The sequence below is a fragment of the Notechis scutatus genome, chromosome 3, assembly GCF_049901735.1.
Source record: "Notechis scutatus isolate UNSWTSFEM ecotype Mainland chromosome 3, rNotScu1.2, whole genome shotgun sequence".
Taxonomy (NCBI): domain Eukaryota; kingdom Metazoa; phylum Chordata; class Lepidosauria; order Squamata; family Elapidae; genus Notechis; species Notechis scutatus.
This window is the reverse complement of record NC_142011.1, coordinates 15680290-15701941: the sequence shown is the minus strand read 5'-3', so window position 1 is coordinate 15701941 and position 21652 is coordinate 15680290. Positions and strand designations below refer to the sequence as shown.

Here is a 21652-nt window from a genome sequence, read left to right as displayed (position 1 = left end):
ACTGCTTGGAGGAGGCTCCGGGCTTCCCTCCGCCAGGCACGAGCGCCTGCGAGTTAAAAGGAAGCCGAAAGTTGCTGGGAAGTTGCTTGGTTTCCGGGCTTCCAGGCTTAAACTTTGCAAAGGCAAAGTTTGCAGGCTGGAGCATCTTCCCGCCGAGGAGCAGGAAGGGTTCCGCCCGGCGGGCGGGCAGGCTGCTTAAACTTTGCTCGGGCGGCACTTTAAAAGCCTGCTCCCAACACCCGAGCAACTTCCCAGCAACTTTCGGCTTCCTTTTAACTCGCGGGCGCTCACGCCTGGCCCCAAGCCGCGCAGCGGAGGGGAAGCCCGGCGGGCGGGCGGACTGCTTGGAGGAGGCTCCGGGCTTCCCTCCGCCAGGCACGAGCGCCTGCGAGTTAAAAGGAAGCCGAAAGTTGCTGGGAAGTTGCTTGGGTTTCCGGGCTTCCAGGCTTAAACTTTGCAAAGGCTGGAGCGTCTTCCCGCCGAGGAGCAGGAAGGGTTCCGCCCGGCGGGTGGGCGGGCTGCTTAAACTTTGCTCGGGCGGCACTTTAAAAGCCTGCTCCCAGCACCCGAGCAACTTCCCAGCAACTTTCGGCTTCCTTTTTCTCGCAGGCGCTCACGCCTGGCCCCGAGCCGTGCGGCAGAGGGGAAGCCCGGCGGGCGGGCGGGCTGCTTGGAGGAGGCGACCGGCGGTGCTCCGGCAGCAGCAACAGGCAGTTTCGCCCGGGCTCCGCTCAGGTGTCCGGCTGGGGTTGTCAGGAGTTGCTACCGCCGGCACAGCTCCGTGCGGCTCCAGTCCCGCGTTGCCTTGGGAAGGAAAAGGCAAAACCAGGAGCCGCTGAGCCTGAGCCTCCGGTGCCACTGCTCCCATTGCAAAGCACCGCCGCGGCTCTTCCTTTTGCCTTTCCCTTCCCGAGGCAACGCGGGACTGGAGCGCGCGGAGCCGCGCCGGCGGTAGCAACTCCTGACTCAGGGGCCTCCGAGGGGAGGGAAGGAGGAGAAGAGGGGGAAGGGTGGGGGCGATTCCCAAAAAATCTTGTGCTGACCCGCCCGTCTGTCAAATTTTAAAAGTCAATGCGGCCCCCGAGCCAAAAGTTTGCCCACCCCTGGTGTAGGGTCTCCCGCTTGGGCTAGATGACATACAAGGTCCCTTCCAACTCTGATTATCTGTTATCTGTTATCAAACACCATCTTCAGTATACATCATGACCATGAAAATAAACACAAACACACATCCTTCACACTCCACACATTGGACCGAAAACCCGCAACACCGCACAAATACTGCACTATACAGCAGAATTCAAAAGAGCTACTGCCCTGGGATAGAAGCTGTTTTTCAGCCTATTTGTCCTTGTTTTTATTATTCTGTACCGTCTGCCAGATAGTAATAGTTCAAAAAAAGGGTGCCCGGGATGAGATGGATCTTTGAAAATGTTTCGAACTTTCTTAAGGCAGCGGGAGCTATAAAGCTCTTCCAAAGAGGGGAGAGGGCAACCAATGATCTTCTGGGCAATGACGTTAACCCTCTGGAGTGCTTTCCTATCTGCCCCTGTGCAATTGGCAAACCGTGCAATTGGCAAACCATGCAGAGGTGCAGTATGTTAAAATACTCTCTATGGTGCAGCGGTAGAAGGTCATCAGCAGTTTTTCATTCAGTTGTACTTACTAAGGCTTTATAAAGCAATACTAATATTTCATGCGATTTTGATTCTATGCTTCTGTTTATACAACTAAGGATTGTATTAGCTTTTTTGGCTGCTGCTGCACACCGCTGGCTCATGTTTAAACAATTGTCCACTAGGATGCCACGGTCCCTCTCACATTTACTGTTTTGGAGCCAGGTTTCACCTAATCTGTACTTGTACGTTTGGTTTGTACCTTGTGGAATATCTTTCAATCCTGCTGTTTTGGTCCAACCAGAGACCAGAAGTACTATTCCACATATTAGCAAAAGAAAATGATAGAGTTGAGTACCACTGAAATATGGAACATTGAGAGAAACATACAGGTAGTCCTCAGCTTATGACCACAACTGAGCCTAAAATTTCTGTTACCAAGCAAAACAGTTAAGTTTTGCTCCATTTTATGACCTTTTTTGCCACAGTCGTTAAGCAAATCATTGCAGTTGTCAAAGTGGTCAGTTAAGTGAATCCGGCTTCCCTCCATTTGTCAGAAGCCAGTTGGGAAGGTTACAAGTGGTGATCACATAACCCCAGGACAGTGCAACTGTCATAAATACATGCCAGTTGCCAAGTGCCTGAATTTTGATCACTTGACCAAGGGGTTGTTGCAACAATTATAAGTGTGAACTGTATAATATTTTGAAAACCATCCAGTTTTGGTTACCACATTATACAAAAGATATTGAGACACTGGAAAGAGTGCAGAGAATAAGCAACAAAGATGATTAGGGACCTGGGGGCTAAAACATATGAAGAACGGTTGCTGGGATTATGTCTAGTCTCGTGAAAAGAAGGACTAGGGATGACATGAGAGCAGTGTTCCAATATTTGAGGGGCTGCCACAAAGAAGAGGGGTCAGCTTATTTTCCAAAAACACTAGAAGGCAAGACAAGAAACAATGGATGGGGAAACTAAGCAAGGAGAGAAGCAACCTAGAACTAAGGACAAATTTCCTGAGAGTTAGAACAATTAACTTGCCTTCAGAAGTTGTGGGTGCTCCATCACTGGAGATTTTTAAGAAAAGACTGGGCAGCCACTAGTCTGGAATGGTATAGAGCCGTGTTGGCGAACCTATGCCACACATACCAGAAGTGGCACGCAGAGCTATTTTCCCCAGCATGCAAGAGGTCGCCCAGAAGAGCCCCACTGCGCATGCGCGCGCTGCCGCCCAACAGCTGATTGTCGGGTATCTGGTGTGCATGCGCAGGGGGTGGAGGGGAAATGCGCAGGGACACGCTGCATGCGAGGGAATCTCACAAATGCTCAGATGCACGGTACATGAGGGGGGAATTGTGCATGCATACGCAGATGCACGGCGCAAGGGAGAATCACGCGTGCATGCACAGATGTGTGGTGCAGGAGAGGGGCTCGCGCACTCATTGCCTTCTGGGTGCTGGCATGCAAGCATGCGCAAGCAAGTGCGCACGCAATTATCGGCACGGGAGCCAAAAAAGGTTGAGCAGGGGGCTGGACTAGAAGACCTCCAAGCTCCCCTCCAGCTCTATTCTATCCTAGGTAACTCCAAAGTCCTTTCCAATTCTGTTATTCTGTTAACTGGTCTGTTAACCCCGTCCTCACAATCAAAGATGATATATACAGTTATGATGAAAAAAAAAATTCAGTTGTCCTGTTTCTATAATGTGCTTCTATATTCGCATTCCAAACCCTTGTGGTTCATAGCTTTGATGAAGCAGATCTCCAAGCCAGCTTGCAATGTGCGAGGGAAGTGAGCCTTGGTGTTGAGTGCATATATAAAGGTGGGAAAGGATGGCTGTTTCCTTCTTTCTAGCTTGCCACTCTCTGATAATGTTATTTTTGAAACTTTCAGATAAAAATCTAGAGCCCGTAATGAAGTGTGAGGCAATAAGGTCCAGCGACCAATGACACTGTTGGATAGGCGCATTCGGCTTAGTGTGGGCCTGTCTTTGATCTTGCCTTCACACATGTTTCTCTCTGAATGTAGGAAAAAAAAAACCTCTTTAAATGTCAACTCAACAAGCCAGTTAAAGCTAAAAATTTACTGACTTGCACTTGCCATCCATATTGTTTCCTAAACACCATTTCACCACTTGTAGTTAACGCTTTCCAGAAAATAACTTCCAATGCAGACATCTAGAGAAAAAGAAATTCAAATATTACCTAAACTTAACCACTTGCAAGGAATGCAGTCACTTTGCCTCTTAGATAAGGTGTAATTTCTGAGTCGTTTCTCCTGATAATTGCCGCAGCATCAGTCTCACATATATAAGCCAAAAGAAGATGTCCACTTGCATAATGTGCTCTCCTAAAACCAGAGAACACATTTTGGGAAGGATGGACAAGTCAGCTCACATTAACATAACAGATTGGGCGTTGGTAGAAGTTACCCTTAACGCCCTTTCTATCTATGCTGAGAGAGAGCCCAGGATGGGTTGACTCCTTCCTATGACGTCATAGCTGAGTCTGTACTAAGATATAAAAGCCAGCCCCCAGGAGAGACCCCAGCTTTGGCGAAGATACTTGACAGACTGAAAGGTGTCTCTGAAAGCCCAAAATAAATACAGAAATATGTCTTACCCTCTCCGGACGAATCAAGGGAGGGGCTGGGCTCTCTCGCAGCATAGATAGAAAGGGCGTTCACGGTAACTTCTACCAACGCCCATTCTCCTCCATGCTGCATCAAGAGCCCAGGATGGGACATACCAAAGCTTGCATGTCCACGGGGGGTCCTCGTCTGGCTCATCATACTGACTGTGGAACCACTCGTTGAAGCACCCATCTGCCGGAGGCTGCAGTCGCCAAGGCAAAAGCATCCAGACGGTAGTGTCTGATGAAAAGAGATGGGGATGTCCACGTGGCCGCACGACAAATCTCCTCCAAGGATGCTTGGGTCACCCAGGCAGCAGAAGTGGCCGTGCTTCTGGTAGAGTGCGCCATCAGACCTCGGGGAACCGGAAGGGCCGCAGCTTTGTAGGCCTGCTCAATGCAAAACCTGACCCACCTGCTAATAGTAGGAGAAGAGGCCTTGTGCCCCAAGTGAGAAGGGAAAAAGGAAACAAACATGGCTTCCGACTTCCTGAAGGAGGAAGTGCGCTTAATGTATATTCTAAGAGCCCTTCTTACGTCTAGCGTGTGCCACTGCCGCTCTAAGTCATGGTGCGGGAGAGGACAGAAGTCAGGCAAAACAATGTCCTGGGACCTGTGAAACCAGGTGTTAACCTTCGGAATAAATGAGGGGTCCAGACGAAGAACAACCCTATCATCATGAAAGGAACAAAGGTCCTGTCTGATGGAAAGAGCAGCAAGCTCGGAAACCCTCCTGGCAGAAGTGATGGCAACAAGGAACACTACCTTCAGAGTCAGGAAACGGAGAAACACTGTTCTAAGGGGTTCAAAGGGGGGCTTTGTAAGAGCATTAAGGACCAAATGAAGGTCCCAGGAAGGATACCTGTGAACCACCGGAGGGTGCAGGTTGGAAGCCCCTTTCAAAAACCTCCTGACTGAAGTGTGATGGGATAAGGAAGGAAGCGAACCCTAAGAAAGGACTGAGGAGAGGGCCGCAACCTGCCTGCGTAAGGTGTTGTGGGCCAAACCTTTCTCCAGCCCATGCTGAAGGAAGCTAAGGACTTCTGCCAACTGGGCTGAAGCAGGAGAAAGACCCTCCCTGAGGCACCATCAGGAAAAAGCCTTCCAGGTGGCATCATAGATGTGCCTTGTAAAAGGTTTGCGAGAAGCCAGGATAGTGAAGATGACCCTTTCTGGAAGATCAGCCTCCTCTAGCCGCTGCCGCTCAAGTGCCACACGGTCAGCTTGAACCACTGGGGCTCTGGGTGGAGCAGGGCCCCCTGGTGAAGGGAGATTAGATGGGCAGGGATCCTCCAAGGAGAAGCCACCGATAGGTTGACCAGGTCCGCAATCCAGGGCCTCCTTGGCCAATAGGGTGCGAGGAGGAGGAGCTCCACACGTTCCTCCAACATCTTCCGAATTACTGTCGGAATGATGGGAAGCGGGGGAAAGGCGTAGAGGAGACCCTTGGGCCATCTGCACCAAAGAGCATTGGTCCCCTCCGCTCCCTGGCAAGGAAACCTGGTGAAGAATCTGGTGACTTGGGCGTTTTGAGGAGTGGAGAAAAGATCCACCTCTGGTGTTCCGAATCTGAGGGAAAGATCCCTGAATAGAGACAGAGGAATGGACCATTCTGCCTGGTCAACTAGGCTCCTGCTGAGTCAGTCGGCTTGAGAGTTGTCGACGCCGGAGATGTGGTCCGCCGAGATCGATAACAGGTGTTTCTCTGCCCATAACCCCAGCCGTAGAGCCTCTCTCATGAGGGCTTTGGACCTCATCCCCCCTTGCTGGTTGACATGAGCCTTTGCGGCCATGTTGTCCATAAGGACTAGAACATGAGAGCCGGTCACTGATTGCCTGAAATGCTTAAGAGCCAGAAAAATGGCTCTGAGCTCTAGCCAATTTATGGGAAGGGTCTGTTCCGATCTGGACCAAACGCCCTGAGCTATCTGGCCCTGCATATGGGAACCCCAACCCAGGAGGCTGGCATCGGTGGTTATCACCAGCCTGTCTGGGTCCCTGAACAGGAGTCCCCTCCAGATAGATGGGGAATGCCACCAATTGAGAGATCTCCGGATTTGTGGTGGGAGTGGGACCTTGATGGATGAGTGGCTGGTTCCTGCTCGTTGGTAGGGAAGCAGGAACCATTGGAGGGCTCGGGAGTGGAGCCGAGCCCACGGGACGATGCCAATACAGGAAACCATCTTCCCCAGAAGTTTGGACAGCAGCGACAGGGGGACAATTTGATGTTGCTGGATCTGGCTGATGATCTCTGCAAGGCTCTTTCCACGAGCTGGGGACAGGAAAACCTGGCACGACATGGTATCGATGACTGCTCCCAAGTGTTGCAATCTGGTTGTAGGAGAGAGATGGCTCTTTTTGGTGTTGATGGAAAATCCATGGCTCTGGAGACCTGACAGGGTAATTTGCAGATCCCGATGGGCCGCAAGGATGGAAGAGGAAAGAATCAAAATGTCGTCCAAGTAGCATTGGATCCTCACTGGAATAGAATGCAGAGATGTCACCTGTTGCTGCCAGAACCTTTGTGAAGACCCTTGGAGCCGATGAGAGGCCGAAGGGAAGTGCTCGATACTGGTAATGGGTATTCTGATAACAGAAACTGAGAAACTGGTGATGATGAGGCCAAATTGGGATGTGGAGGTAAGCCTCAGTGAGATCAACGGAGGAGAGGAGGTCGCCCTCCTGAACACTCTCTAAAATAGAATGCAGAGTCTGCATTTTAAATTGCCTGTATTTTACAAATTGGTTGAGAAATTTTAGATCAAGGATGGCTCGCCACCCCCCTGAGGCTTTGGGAACGATGAAAAGGCGAGAGTAAAGCCCACGCCCCCGTTGAGACGGGGAACAGGTTAAATAGCCCTGATTTCAAGAAGGTGCTGAATGGCCTGATTCATGAGGGCTTGCCCGGAAATGTCCCGAGATAGATCAAAAAATTTGGGTGGGGTGGGGTTAGGAAGTCCAATTGTAACCCTGACCTAATAGTGCTGATCACCCAGGCATCCGTTGTTGACTCCTCCCATTTGGAGGCAAAGAAGGCTAGGCGACCTCCGATGGGTAGGGAGAACGAGGGATTACTTAGAGCAACAGAAGGAATGACCCCCCGAAAGGGCCGTTTACCAGTAGAAGGTTGTTGCCTGCCAGATGTTTCCACCCGTTGGTCTTGGCATTGGGAGTATGGCCTGTGAGAGCGGGGGAAGCGAGATGAGGTCTCCGCTCGAAAAGCAGAAGGGCGATAAGGAGCAGGGCGATAGTCGGCTTTCTTCCCAGAGGAAGAGAGAATTTAACGTTTATCTCTGGTTTCGATGAGATAAGGTTCCAGAGCATCACCAAAAAGCTTATCACCTGCGAAAGGAACTGAAGCCAGCTTCCATTTTTGGTGTGACTCCACCTGCCAATTTCGGAGCCATAAAAGTCTTCTTGCTGCTACAGAAGATGTCATGGCCTTGGATGCAAATTGGGCAGAATTGAGAGTGGCATCCGCAGTGAATTCCACCACTGCAATAATCTTATTAAGGTCTTGGTGAGACCAAAGGTCAGAAGCAGGCAATCTATTCTGGAGTTGGCGCAGCCATCGTATGGATGCCCTGGTGAAGAAGGATGCTGCTGTTGAAGCCCGAACAGCCCAAGCAGCAGCCTGGTGATTGTGCTTGAGGGTCTGTTCGGAACGTTTATCATCCGGTTTCAGGATATCTTCTGGCTCTGTGGGAGTGCCAGAAGTTGAGAACGAGGCCAGAACTGGAATGTCAACAGAAGGCACTGCCAGGGCATTGTCCAGAGCTGCGCTGACATTGTAGAAACACTTATCTAGAGAAGATGGGCGAGGACCTGCCAAAGGAGAAGCGCACTGTTCCTTGACCATGTCCAGGAACAAAATGGGAGAAGGCAAAACCTCTGCATGCACTACAGGCTTGGAGAAGAGCTAGAGGGATTTCCTTTGGCTAGAGGGATTTCCTTGTGGCTCGGGAGCCACTTCCTTTGGCGACAGCTTGGCAGTGACCAAGGCCTTTGTGAGTAATGGTCTGAAGAGAATAGGTTTGAAGACCAATGCAGAGGATGTCTGCTCTGGGAGAGAATCCTCTTCCTCTGAAAGATTTTGGTCAAAAATCTCACCCTCTTCACACTCTGAATGAGAGGAGTAACTGTGTTCAGATGGTGAAGGCCTTCCTTCCTCATCAACCTCCTCCCATTCTGGTAGAGAAGAATGGACCCTGAGGTCCTGAGGCCTGTGTAAATCAGGATGATGAGGCAAGGAACTTATAGATTGAGAAGGGAGAAAGGCCTGAACCCTTTCCAGAGGTTGAAGAATTTGCTTGAAGCCTTCAGCCAATCCCTGCCTAATGGCTGATGAGACTACATCTTGGATATCCCTTGGTCTATGCTCAAAGGTAGAGGCAGAAGGCCCGCTGCTGTGGGAGTGAAGGCCTAGATTAAGGAGAGGTTCAAGGCCTGGAGGGAGGGGGAGGAGCATAGGGCACAGAAGCCTGTTGGAAATAAGGCCCAGATCTGCTTAAATCCTGAGGATCTGACTGTACAGCAAGAGCCTCAGGAGACCAGGATGGAGGATGGAAAGGCTCATAAATAACTTCTCCTCCCCTGGGAGGGCTTGGTTGGGGCCCATGAGTATCACCTGAAACATGCTGTAGTAGCACTCCCTTCTGTTGAATAGTTCTGTTGAACTGCCTCTCTAGAGCTGCATGTCTGCGCTTCTCTGCCCTCAATTCAGCCTGAGTTGCCTTCTTAGGGGCTAGAGCCTTAGCTTTGATTTTAGCAGCCACCTCCCTCTGGACTGATTGGGTGCCTTGCCTACGTCTTTTTCTCCTATTGGGCTTAAGAGACTGTTCCACTGGTGGGGAAAGCTCTGCCAGAGCCTTATCTTGCTCCATTTGTAAAATAAAGGCTCTTGAGTTGGAAAGAAGCTGTTTAGAAATGTTTCTATTAAGCCCCTTAGGGTATAAATGGCCCCCGGGCTTACAAAATGGCCGCTCACCTCATGGTGGAAGGCTTGAATCCAAGATGGCCACTGACTACAGGAAAACAGGCTCCAAGATTGAAGAATCGCTCCTTAGGCTATAGAGAGTCCCGAGCGAAGTCAGCAAGGGAAAAACACAGCAACCAGCTACATGATCAGCTGGCTTAAGCTCTTATCAGTTTGCTGATCGTGTTTATGATCCCTGAAGATCGCTGGTGATTGCTATCTAACAGAACGTTTTCAGAGACACAGCTACTGACTGAAAGGAGCTGAGGTCTCTCCCGGGGGCTGGCTTTTATATCTTAGTACAGATTCAGCTATGACATCATAGGAAGGAGTCAAACCCCCCATCCTGGGCTCTCGATGCAGCATGGAGGAGAAAATCAGAGTTGGAAGGGACCTTATAGGTCATCTAATCCAACCCCCCACACACACACCCAAGAGGGAGAACCTACACCATTTCTGAAGAATGGCAGTCTAATCTCTTCTTGAAGGTCTCAAGTGATGATACTACCACAACTTCCGAGGACAAGCTGTTCCATTGGTTGATTGTTCTCACTGTCAGAAAGTTTCTCCTTATTTCCAGGTTAAATCTCTCCTTGTTCAGCTTCCATCCATTATTCCTTGTCTGGCCTACAGGTGCTTTAGAAAATAGCTTGACCCCCTAATCTCTGTGGCAGCCCCTCAAATATTGGAAGGCTGCTATCATGTCTCCCCTGGTCCTTCCCTTCACTGGACTAGCCATGCCCAGTTCCTGTAACCGTTCTTCATATACCTTAGTCTCCAGTCCCCTAATCATCCTGGTTGCTCTTCTCTGCACTTTTTCTAGAGTCTCAACATCTTTATGTTGACTTGTTTTCCTGAAGCCACATCTCCACTCCTAGAAATCCAAAAGATGATTTTCCAAAAGGCAAGTGGACTTCCTTGGGGGTTTTTTTCTGTGAATTTTTTTTTTACTTCTCATCCAAGAAGCTTCTTCAGTTTCTTCTTGAATGAGAAGCAAAATGCTTGCAAAGAAAAAAAAATTACCTTTTGGAAAACCACCTTTGGGACTACCATGACCTGGATGATGGAGAATTTCCATAGAGGCTCCTAGAAATATGTATCCAGGACTGGACTTGCAATGGGGTAAAATGATTAAAAATGGTGGAGAGAAGGTGGAGTATCCCATGCCACTTCTCTCATGATTTATATATACAGTGAGAACACCATATATCCGGAAAAAACTCTTTGCATTGTCCCAATAATCAGATTTATTTCCATGAAAAACTAGTTAAGTTACAAAATCTTGGAAACCAGATAACTTCCCTTTTTCCACTGAGTATATTAACGTGTTTTTGATGAGCCTGATCTACGCCCTGACTGCCTCTTGACGCAGGGGAGCTGTTGTTAGCCGTTTGCTGGATAAAGAGCAAAGGAATAAAGATCTCGGCTGGTCCTGCAATATTTTCCAAATGTCCATTCCCAGACTCAGAGAATTCCAGCACAGGTGTATGGTTCCAACTTTAAACATACAAAATGGAAAAATAGAAGAGTTCCTCTTTATAATGCATATATAGCATATGTAGGACTTGAATTGTAGTTTTAAAGAGATCCCAGACTGATACATACCAAACTTTGTGACATGCAGGAAAATGTGAGTTATTAGCCTCCCGCAATCAGCTTCTTTTCAAAGAATTGCTAGCCAGCCCATACTGTGGCCTCCACACACCTTAGGGGGCTATATTGGAAAAACCAGACCCTTCCTTCTTCCCATCTCCTTCCTTCTTTCTTTCTTTCTTTCTTTCCTTCCTTCCTTCCTTCCTTCCTTCCTTCCATCCATCCATCCATCCATCCATCCATCCATCCACTTTCTCCATCTCTCCCTTCTTCCCATCTCATTTCCTTCCTTCCCTCCTTCCTTCCTTCCTTGGGTCTCATAGAACATATTTAAAATGTTTTCCGAAGGACTGAGATGTTTCCTTCAACCATAACTCAATGGTTAAAGTTCAGTTATTTTCTCCAGCCCTTCCACCACTGAATCTCTCTGAATCCTAAACAAGGCAAGGAAAATCTGTAGAGTACCTTCTGTACCAGCAATTACCATAGGAGGCTTCTGTATCTTCTTCTGTTTCGTGTAGCAAAATGTTTTTTGTGCATGCATGTGTGTGGTATGTGTACATTTATTTTTATTTTATTTATTTGATTTGCCAATTGTTTACAAGATAATAAGTATAAATGTATACATAGTTGTGAATACATGAAATGGTTACATATAAGAAAAATAAAAGAATAAGAGAAACAATAGGACAGGGACGGTAGGCACGTTGGTGCGCTTATGCACGCCCCTACATGTACACGTGTACAGACTTCCTCCCCAGAGTCTAATCAGAGTGTGGGTATACATGTGTTTTCTTTGTGTCTTCCGCATGTTGGGGAGGTTCTAATCAGGGAGTTTGCACACGTGTTTTCTGTCTGTTTTTGTTTCCGCTATCCCCTGGTGCTGCATGTAGCAATAGCAGTAGCACTTAGACTTATATATCGCTTTACAGTTTACAGAGTCAGCCTATTGCCCCCAACAATCTGGTTCCTCATTTTACCCATCTTGGAAAGATGGAAGGCTGAGTCAACCTTGAGCCAGTGACCTTCAAACTTCCAAATTGCAACACTGGGTCACATAACCAAGAAATAAAAAGGAGAAGAGCTTCAAATGGACCAATCACCAGCATTATGATTTCTGCTACACTGACTCCTATTTTCATTAAAAAAAACAGTGCTTTTCAACCTCAACAACTTTAGGATGGGTGGACTTCAACTGCCATAATTCTCTGGTCAGCCGTGCTTAAAGCTGCTGAAGTTGCACTACACTCTTAAACTCAGCTCATGAAGGGTAATTCCCATGATCACTCAACATGCTATCATAACTTAAAACAATGACTTGGTTCACATAACATGTTACAACAAAACCCGAGCCCTACAACACAATGAACCGCAATCCACAATACAAATCTGTTTAAGTTTAGCACAGCACTTTATCCCAACCCAGACAAGCCATTGTTTCTTCCATCTATTGCTGAAGAATGCAAAGAGGGGTTTAAAAAAAACAATGAAACAATGAACTTCTGTTTTAAAATTCAGCCAGATCAAAATAATTAGCACAAACCGCAGCGTACAGCAGCACGTAGAATAAAAACCACATCAGTTAAAAACTATTTGAGAGACGTGGTTCTTCCAAGCCCTTCTGAATGTCAGGACTTAACCACACACCTCCTTATGAAAAGGTTTCATGGAGTGAGACCCAACATAGATGCTAAGAAAAGAAAACAAGCCAATTACCCCTTCAGACAGCAGGCAGAGAAACTGCAGACCATAATATTGGTCCCATATTTTAAAAACAACCCACATATTCAAAGATCTTTTATGTCAAACAATATGTTTGCATGCTGGGGGAGAGGAAGCTTAAAAGGTCATCATGTTGTCTACATTTATAATACCACTAATACCACTCTATAAACCCTTAGTAAGACCACACCTAGAGTACTGCATCCAGTTTTGGTCACCACATTACAAAAAAGATGTTGAGACTCTAGAAAAAGTATAGAGAAGAGCAATCAGGATGATTAGGGGACTGGAGACTAAAACATACGAAGACGGTTACAGGAACTGGACATGGCTAGTCGAGTGAAGGACCAGGGGAGACATGATAACAGTGTTACAATATCTGAGGGGCTGCCACAGAGAGGAAAGGGTCAAGCTATTTTCCAAAGCGCCTGAAGGCCAGACAAGGAATAATGGATGGAAACTGAACAAGGAAAGATTTAACCTGGAAATAAGGAGAAACTTTCTGACAGTGAGAACAATCAACCAATGGAACAGCTTGGCCTCGGAAGCTGTGGGAGCTTCATCACTTGAGACTTTCAAGAAGAGATTGGACTGCCATTTGTCAGAAATGGGGTAGGGTCTCCCGCTTGGGCGGGGGGTCGGACTAGATGACCTACAAGGTCCCCTCCAACTCCGATTATCTGTTATCTGTTATTTGCATGGACCAAGAAAACTAACAAGTGATTAGATTTAATTCCCTTTCTCATGTACAGTAATATATCAAAGGCTCAGTCCTGCAACAATGAGATCGATGCACACAACCAATTAGTTGTTTCAGCTGCATCCATCAGTAGCATACAATGCACCTCCCTCCACAGAAAAGATGATGCCCACCTTTAACCTTAGAAAAAGGGTCAACCCCAACCCCAATGACTCCTGTAAGTCCAGTTCTAATAACTATCTGACTGCTTATAGCTTTGCTATTGCCCATTAGTCTTCTGTGTGACTCTCTTGAACCACTTTCTGTTCTTGCCCTGATGCCTCAAAGTCCCTCTTAGAAAACTAAGCCTCAACAACTCATAATGCCATTCAGGCACTCCCTGAAGCACTTTGGAGGCTAATTTTTTTGTTGTTTTTGTTGGTTTGGTGGTCTAGGGAAACAGTAACAGGATAACACAGTTGGAAGGGTCTTCTAGTCCAGGAGTATCAAATGCAATTTCATTGAGGGTCGCATCAGGGTTGTGTTTAACCTTGGGGGGGAGGGAGCAGGGGGGCATGGCTAGCTCAACATCATTCATGTCAGGGGGCACCTGTGGTGCCCAAGTGCTAAGGCAAAACTTCCCTCAGACCCTCCCTCACTCTCGTTATAATCTCTCTTCCTCCCCCCTTGCTTTTCTTCTTTTTCTTTCCCTCTTCAGCCTCTTTTCTTCTTCCTTCCCCTCTTTCCTTATTTTCCCTTCCTTGCTCTCTTCCCATCTTCCCTTGTTTTTCTTTTGTCTTTCCTCTTTCCTTTTCTCCTTTCCTGTCCTTTCCTGCATGCTCAAATGCAAAAGGGGAGAGATTTCTCCTTTTGTTTTTAGTTTGTTTTGCTAGCCCTCTGCCAGCGAAAAGGGAGCCCCGTGCGCAGCCCTCCCAAACTCCATTTTCACTGGCAAAGGCACCGCATGAGCCGGTCCTTTGCTGTTTCCTAGGCGGCCCTGCGGGCCAGATCTAAGCACCCTGTGGGATGGATTCAACCCGTGGACCTTGAGTTTGCCACAGTGGTGGTGGGATTCAAAAATTTTTTTACTACCGGTTCTGTGGGCGTGGTTTGGTGGGCTTGGCAGGGGAAGGATACTGCAAAATTTCCATTCCCTCCCCATCCCATTAACCTGCTTCCCAGCTCCATTCTCCTGTGCAAGGCAACCAAAGACCCAGCCAATCAGCTGGGGCGCGGGAGGCAGTGCTGTGGTTCGCCAGCAGCAGGTGCAGATGGCTGAGGTCTTGGAGAGTGAGAACTCAGATGAGGGAGCTGCGTGTGATGTAGGAATGGGGCCAAGACCATCAGGGAGTGGAGTGCTGCCTTCGGAGATTGTGGAGGCTGGCAGCAGTGATGAAGAGGTCCCCGAGGAGCCTGTGCCCAGTACGCGTGCATGCAGGGCTGCTCGTAGGAAAGAGCAGCTGCAGCAGCATGGGCAACTCGGGAGTAAGACTGCAAGGTAATGCCCCCTCCCTTAAGAGATAAAAGCTAGCCTGAGAGACCGGTATTCTCTGCAGGAAGCAAAGAAGTTCTTGCACTTCAAGCCTTGTGGAAGTTCAGACTATCTTGGTTTGTGTTTGAAGACTTTTTGTTTGGAATATTTCATGGCAACTTAATCTAGTGCTTTTGGCAGCCTTGCACAACCTTGGCAAGGCTCGTTCTTATCAGACACAATTAGTTTTAATAGCCTTTTAACCCTGAATTGATGGAATTCAGAGACAAGCATTAAAAGGTTTTGCTTTTATCGGTTTGGTGTTTGTTTACTTGGAACAAGGTTTGGGTCAGAACAGGCAGAGAATAGATGGGGGGTGGGGTGGTATTTGCCGGTTCTCCGACTTACTCAAAATTTCCGCTACCAGTTCACCAGAACTGCTCAGAACCTGCTGAACACCACCTCTGGTTTGTCACCCCTGTTTTAGTCCAATCCTCTGCTCAGACAGGAGACCTTATACCATTCTAGACAAAAGGCCAATCAAAAACAGGTGCCTTCAATTGTCTCACACCTATTTGCCTTTAAGAAATAGATAATCCCTAAGTACTGCCCATTATCAATGGGCCAGAAATATCTCCTCTCAACCACCATGGGGTGGAATGTAGTCCAGAGTCGCAGGAGGGAGGGTTTCTTTCCCAGAGAGGAAACAAGACAGCAAAGCTTGAAGTTTTTGGTATGAAGGAAAAGGATGAAGGCGGACCCTCCCTAGCAATTCACAGAGTATAGCTATTAATTATGCAGATTGTTGCTTGGGTCTAGCAAGATTTCTGTCAATTAGTAAACACAATAAAGAAACAATTTGGAAGTAACACCACATGCCATTCTTGGTTCCTTGGGTTTTACACATACAGTACATAACCACCAGCACATCCACCAGAGGAAGCCTTAATATTACTATTATCTAAAGAAAGTGCAATTCTCACAATGATTTAGTTTCTAAATCCACTAGTTTTATAGGCAGCCTTCATCTATGGGTGAGGATTCCCCATAGGAAAGAGCTTTGTTCCGTCTGGTAAAGATTGCAAGATTTGTTTCTCTTGCCATGTACATGTATACATCCAAACTAAACTGTGCGGTTTGTCCGTGTCATATGATATATGTGGGTATATGCATAATTTTTTATTTATTTATTTATTTAGCCATGTTTACGTAGTGTATATTGGAGGTGGACACCCTTTGAGAGCTGTATGCAACAGAATTTCATTTTAATGTATGCCACGGGTGTCAAACTTGTCGCATCACGTTGTTGTCACGTGACGTTTCATGGTGGTTTTTTCCCTTCACGGAGCTGGGGTGGGCGTGGCCTGCATGTGACGCATCCAGCCCCTGGGCTGCCAGTTTGATACTCCTGATGTATGCCGATTAGTGCACATTCAAAGTGACAATAAAGTTAGTCTAAGAGGGGATGAATGAACGTATCTATCTATCCTGCAAAATATAGCAGGAAGCCCTTGAATCTGTCACTCTCAGTACAATGAAGCCAGCAAAAGTATTACTTAGCATGTACATTCATCCAGGAGAAAAAAGAATTATGCACTGAACACATTCAGTATCACTATTTTAATGTCTGCTCCAAGGGTGGGATTCTACCGGTTCTGCCCAGTTCTATAGAACCAGTAGCTCTGAAGAGCAGCAGACATTGAACCAGTTTGGCCCACCCGCCCGCCTGGGCTCTTACCTGTCCTTTATTTCCTGCTTTTTCAACCTCAGATGCTTTGCGCGGCACAGCTGAGGTTGAAAAAGCAGGAAAAAAGAGGCTTTCCAAACGCTGCGCACAGGCACGCAGCACTTTTCAGCTGTCCGGGCAGCACAGCTTAAGGTTTCTTTACACATGCACGCAGCACAAAATGTAGTCACTGAAGCGGTAGTTGAATCCCACCCCTGGTCTGCTCTGTTTGGGGACCAGCCAAACATAGCTCCAACTTAATTGAGCTGCTTAAGTTCCTAACCATTTAAAAGTCTACCAACAAGTCCCTTGGAGATCCTGTCTTAGTGCAGTTGAGAGTGCACATGAAAAAGCTTTCTGTTTCAAAAATTAAAAGCCAGGGTCAGGGTGAAGTCTGTGGCAGTTAGGCATGGTTGGCAACAGAAGATCTGTAACTATATGCAGGGATTGAGATATCCCAGATTTACTTTTAGAAGGAAGAAATGAAGCCACTGCTTCACTTCAAATTCATTTCTTCATTGCAAAACATTGCAAAAAGGATAGCGGGAGAAAATAAACCTGATTCTGAACTACTTTGATAGCTCCAAATCCCTGCTGTTGAAAAATCATTTTGATACTTGAAAAGCTAGCAGGTCACTCAAAACAATAGGCAAGAAGACAGAACTGTCTCATTTATTGCTTTATCTGATATTATGGATTATAACCCTAAAAACAAAAACCACCTCAGTCCATCTTAACTTTCTACTTGGATCTAATAAGATATTTAATCATGTGATATTTACCGGTATTAAATTAATATCCTGTCTTTTGTACCAGAACTCACTGAAACCTATATTGCATTCCTTACAAAGCCTATAGCTTTTCCCCACAACTCCAACCCTGTGAAGTAGGCTAGGTAGAAAATGTGTTACTGCCCCAAAGATGCCCACTCAGCTTCCATGGCTGAGGGCAAAGCTTAGATCTCTCCATTCCTATTCCACCACGCCACCATGGTTTGCTTTTAGCTATCAGTCAAATGTTTCGAACTCCAGCTTCTAAGATTTTTCAACATTGTCAATTTGAAGATATATAAGGACTTCAAGTCCCAGAATTCCCCAGACAGTATATGACTAGCTAGGGAATCCTGGGAGTTGCACATATCTTAAAGTTGCTAAGGTTATGAAACACTATTGTAGGATGTGAATAACAGTAGCCTCACATTCTGCACAGGTACAGAAGTCTATCATTCATGTATTTTACATATTAATTTAGTCTGTATGGCTACCCATCTCAACAAGTGAACTCAAAATTCCAGATGTTTTTCCATAAAGTAAATGAATGTCAGCCATGTTTGGGTGGCTTCAAATTTTACAAAACTTGCCAGGGAATGTCATGTTTATGTACACAAATGTCAACTCCCATCACCATTTGAGCAACTAGCAATCCTTCTTCTTTGCTTCATGAAGGCCCACTGTGTGCACACAAATATTCTTCTTTATATAGATTAGCATGTCTTTTATATATTCTGCTATCGTACCAAGAATATTTTCATGCCGTTGAAAGCTATAAAATGCAAATACAGCAAGTGCAAGTGGCAGAGGGGAAAAACTTGCACAAAGAGGAGGACAAAACCCCAATCTTAACAATTCTCATTTATCCAGTTAAACAAGCTCAATATCGTACAATAATGGGAAAAGATGATAGCAATCTCCCTTATCCCATCTACCCCCACCAAACAGTCTTCTTAGTCAGAAAATTCTTCCATACAAACTTTAGATATTTTTAATAAACTCAACAGTCACCCCTTCTTCATTAGTGAATCTGATATTTTATTAGTTGCTTAGTTGATATTTAGGAGCTGCTTTCTAAACCCATCCCAGCCCCAGCAAACAGAAGCAGACACCTAACACACGATACCTGTATTTCTGAAACCCTTTTGTTACAGTATAAAATCTGCAGGCCAAGAGATCAATGACTTGGGATTTCAAAGGAAAAAGACCAAAGAGCACAAGAAAATATTTTTTCACACTTAAGAAAATCAGCCAACATATCCATCTGCTGACGGAAGTTTTTCTCCGCAAAATAAGATAAAAAATCGAGGAGTAGGATTTGTGTTTATTGCCACCTCCAGATTCTTTGCTATATTAGCTACTATTGGTTATTGTGGCCACTCTTCTGGAATTGGCCTTGGACAGACTTAAGAAAACCATCTAAGCTTAAAACATGAGCCAAGGTTCAACCAGGCTACCCACAGAGCCTGCTGTCAATTCCAGAATATGGGAAGGGAGAAAAAGGAACAGAAGGGTTCTGAATATGACATTGTCTTAGATTTAGCACACACACACACACCTCACCATCTGGTATTTTGGGCATAAGAGACACAGGAAGCCTCATCTATTTTGGGCAAGGGACAGGAGGTTTGGATGTTTTCCCTGGTTCTCCATCCATCCTGCATTACAAATAGGAGCCCAGATGGTTCAGCCCACACAAGAAACACATTTATTAAGTCTCACACATTATGCTACTTTTGGAGAGAATTCCCCATATTCTCCAGAGCACAATATTGTGAAGAAGCATCCTTTAAAAAAGAAAAAGAAGAAAGAAAGCGTGCTAAAAGCAAGAAACAATGTGGCCTCTTAAAAATATGGTGAAGGAAAATCTGTTTATTTCAAACAGAGATTGGCTCTTTGAGAAGGCAGTAGTGATTAATTTTCACTCTGCTGACATTCTCAATGTAAAGTGGTCAACAGTTACTCCTTGGCAGTTTCATTCTGTGCAGAATTTACTTTTTTCAAAAAGCCAAGAAAGTCAGCACTCTCCCACTCTTTCCATATATATTACTGGCTGGGAAATCCTGGCAGTTGAAGTCCATACATCTTAAATTTACCCAGATTGAAAAACACTGAACCAGGGCAACAGCTCCTCTTAAGCTAATTAAAAGAATACCAAACATGCAAATTGGTTCAGCCTTATGGAAGCCAATATGCTAACTCAGGGGGTTTTTTGTTTTTGCAAACAGGTGTATTCAGTTTCTCCCACTTCTGACTGCAATTATATACAGCCCCACATCCCAAAGGTGCTAATTCATTTTGAAGGCAACTGGACGGTCTGATTTTTCTTTCAAGACGTTTAGCTTCTCTCTCATCCAAGAAGTTTCTTCACTTCTTCTTCAGCTTCTTGGATGAAAAGCGAAACAATTTAACAACAACAAAAAAAAAACAACAACAGATAATTCACTTGTCTTTAAAATAAAAGCTCCTTTGGGACAATTATGAGCTGGAATGAATGAGAATCTCCTGAGCCATTTTGCCCCATATGGAACAAAGTCCTTTGAATTGATCAGGAAAAACGCTTATTTTCTTAACGGCACATCATTATCATTATTACTAATGGCAACATTTAAGCTCGGATGGGAGTGGATTTTCTCTTCGTTAAGGAAAAAAAACCTTCGAGTTTACCAAAGCAAAATTAGTAAAAGCTTTTGCGGCGTCTTAAAAGGTCAATACGTTTATTTTAGCAGAAGCGTTCACGGATCGGCTACTAAACATGCCCTTTACGGTTCTGCTGTTCCCGATTGTCTTTTTTTTTCTTTTTAATTTTATTTCCAGCTAAATGACCTTCACCTGCAATCCAAGAGTAATTCCGCGGTTAGATTCTCTTAATACCCTCGAACCTCAAAACTTTTCCAAACCCGTCGCTGGCTATAAACCAGGGTAACGAAGCAAGCTAACCGCGGGCTTCACTTTTGAGCGCTCGAGAAATAGGACCGCGCTGCTTATTCCGGACACCGTTGTTTTGAGTCTTAACAATCCCGCGTTCGGGAACAGGTAACCCGTTTTCCGCCGCGCGATTTCCACCGTCTCTTCGACGGCAGCCCCATCCATCAAGCCGCGTGCGCGACGCGCTCCGTTTGACGTTTGCCTGTTAACATTTGAATAAAGGAGAATATTTTGGGTGTACCCGAGGGGGGGTTCTTTGGTGCTCCCTGTTTGTTTGCTTGCAGACGTTTCATTACCCAAAGGAGGCAGCCTCATCAGTGTTAGCAAATAAGTTCAGAGAGCATGAAGGACCCCTTCACTTTAAGGTTTCTCCGGGGAAAATAAACCAAGCCCCCCCCCACACACACACACACACACTCCCGGAGCTCGCTAGGCTGGAGGGGGAAGAAACCCATCCTCGCGGGAGCGGACATGGCTTTCCTGAAAGCCCTCAACAACCCCGATTGAAACTCGACGGCGCCAAGGAACGCCAATCCCGGGCCGAGCCGCGCAAGTCCCACCGCCGCACTCCCGTCCCACCCGCTCCCCAAATTCGCCGAGCAGCCGAGCCTTGCGTAACTCTCACCTAAGAAGAGGGCCACGAGCGCCCAGGATCGGAGCATGGCCAAAGCGGAGCCTCCTCTCTTTCAAACGAGCCGATTCCCCTTGAAAAAGAAAATAAAAAACGGGGGGCCGCGGGGGACGCTCAGCGCGCGTTGCTTCGGCAGAAAAGCCACCTGGCGTCCATGGAGGTGCTGCGGACCCGGGAACAGAGCCGAGCCCGCTACCAAAGGAGGCCGCCGAGGGTCGCTCTTTCGGCCGCTGCTCCGAGAGAGAGAGAGAGAGAGAGAGAGAGAGAGAGATTGCAGACCGCCGACGCCGACTCGTCCGGCTGCAGAGCGCGCTCCTTCGCCTCCAGCCCCGTCTGCGGAGAGCTCCAAGGAGGCTCCGGCAGTTCCCCGGGCCCGCGCCAGAAGAGGTGGAGACTCCCCAACCGCACACGCCCCACGCGCGCGGGGCGCCGCCGTCGCTGAAGCTCTCCCCCCGTCCACCCCCACGCCAGCAGGCGGAGAAGGGGAAAGCGCCCCGCTGGATTTCCCGCGCACACACGAAAGGCGGGATGTGGTCAGCCAGGTCTTGGTAAGTAAAGCCTTAGTAAGACCACACTCAGAGTACCGCGTCCAGTTTTGGTCACCAGACTATAATGTGGAGACTCTAGAAAGAGTGCAGAGAAGAGCAACCAGGATGATGAGGGGACTGGAGGTTAAAACATACGAGGAACGGTTGCTGTGTACCTTTATTTTTAGTTAGTTAGTTTAGTTTGTCAAGCATGTATTCTCATGTTTTTTAAAATATCTTTTGAGGTTTTACTATCTTTTGAGTTTTTACTATCAAGTATAAGTATGAACATAACATAGCATAAGTATACTATAAGTATAAGTATGAACATAACATAGAAACATATAAGTTTAAACTGGTATGTATATACATAATAAATGAGT

The 21652-nt window shown here is 46.6% G+C and overlaps 1 protein-coding gene across 1 annotated transcript in view; it reads right to left on the bottom strand.

The window, feature by feature from the left end:
* APCDD1L (APC down-regulated 1 like) overlaps window positions 1-21179 on the bottom strand; it is an 85773-nt gene extending 64594 nt beyond the window's left edge. Inside the window, exon 1 of the mRNA XM_026664925.2 lies at window positions 20737-21179. Coding sequence (XP_026520710.1) covers window positions 20737-20773 — 37 coding nt within the window. The 5' untranslated portion in view covers window positions 20774-21179. The remainder of the gene's footprint in view (window positions 1-20736) is intronic.
* Window positions 21180-21652: the final 473 nt, after the last annotated feature.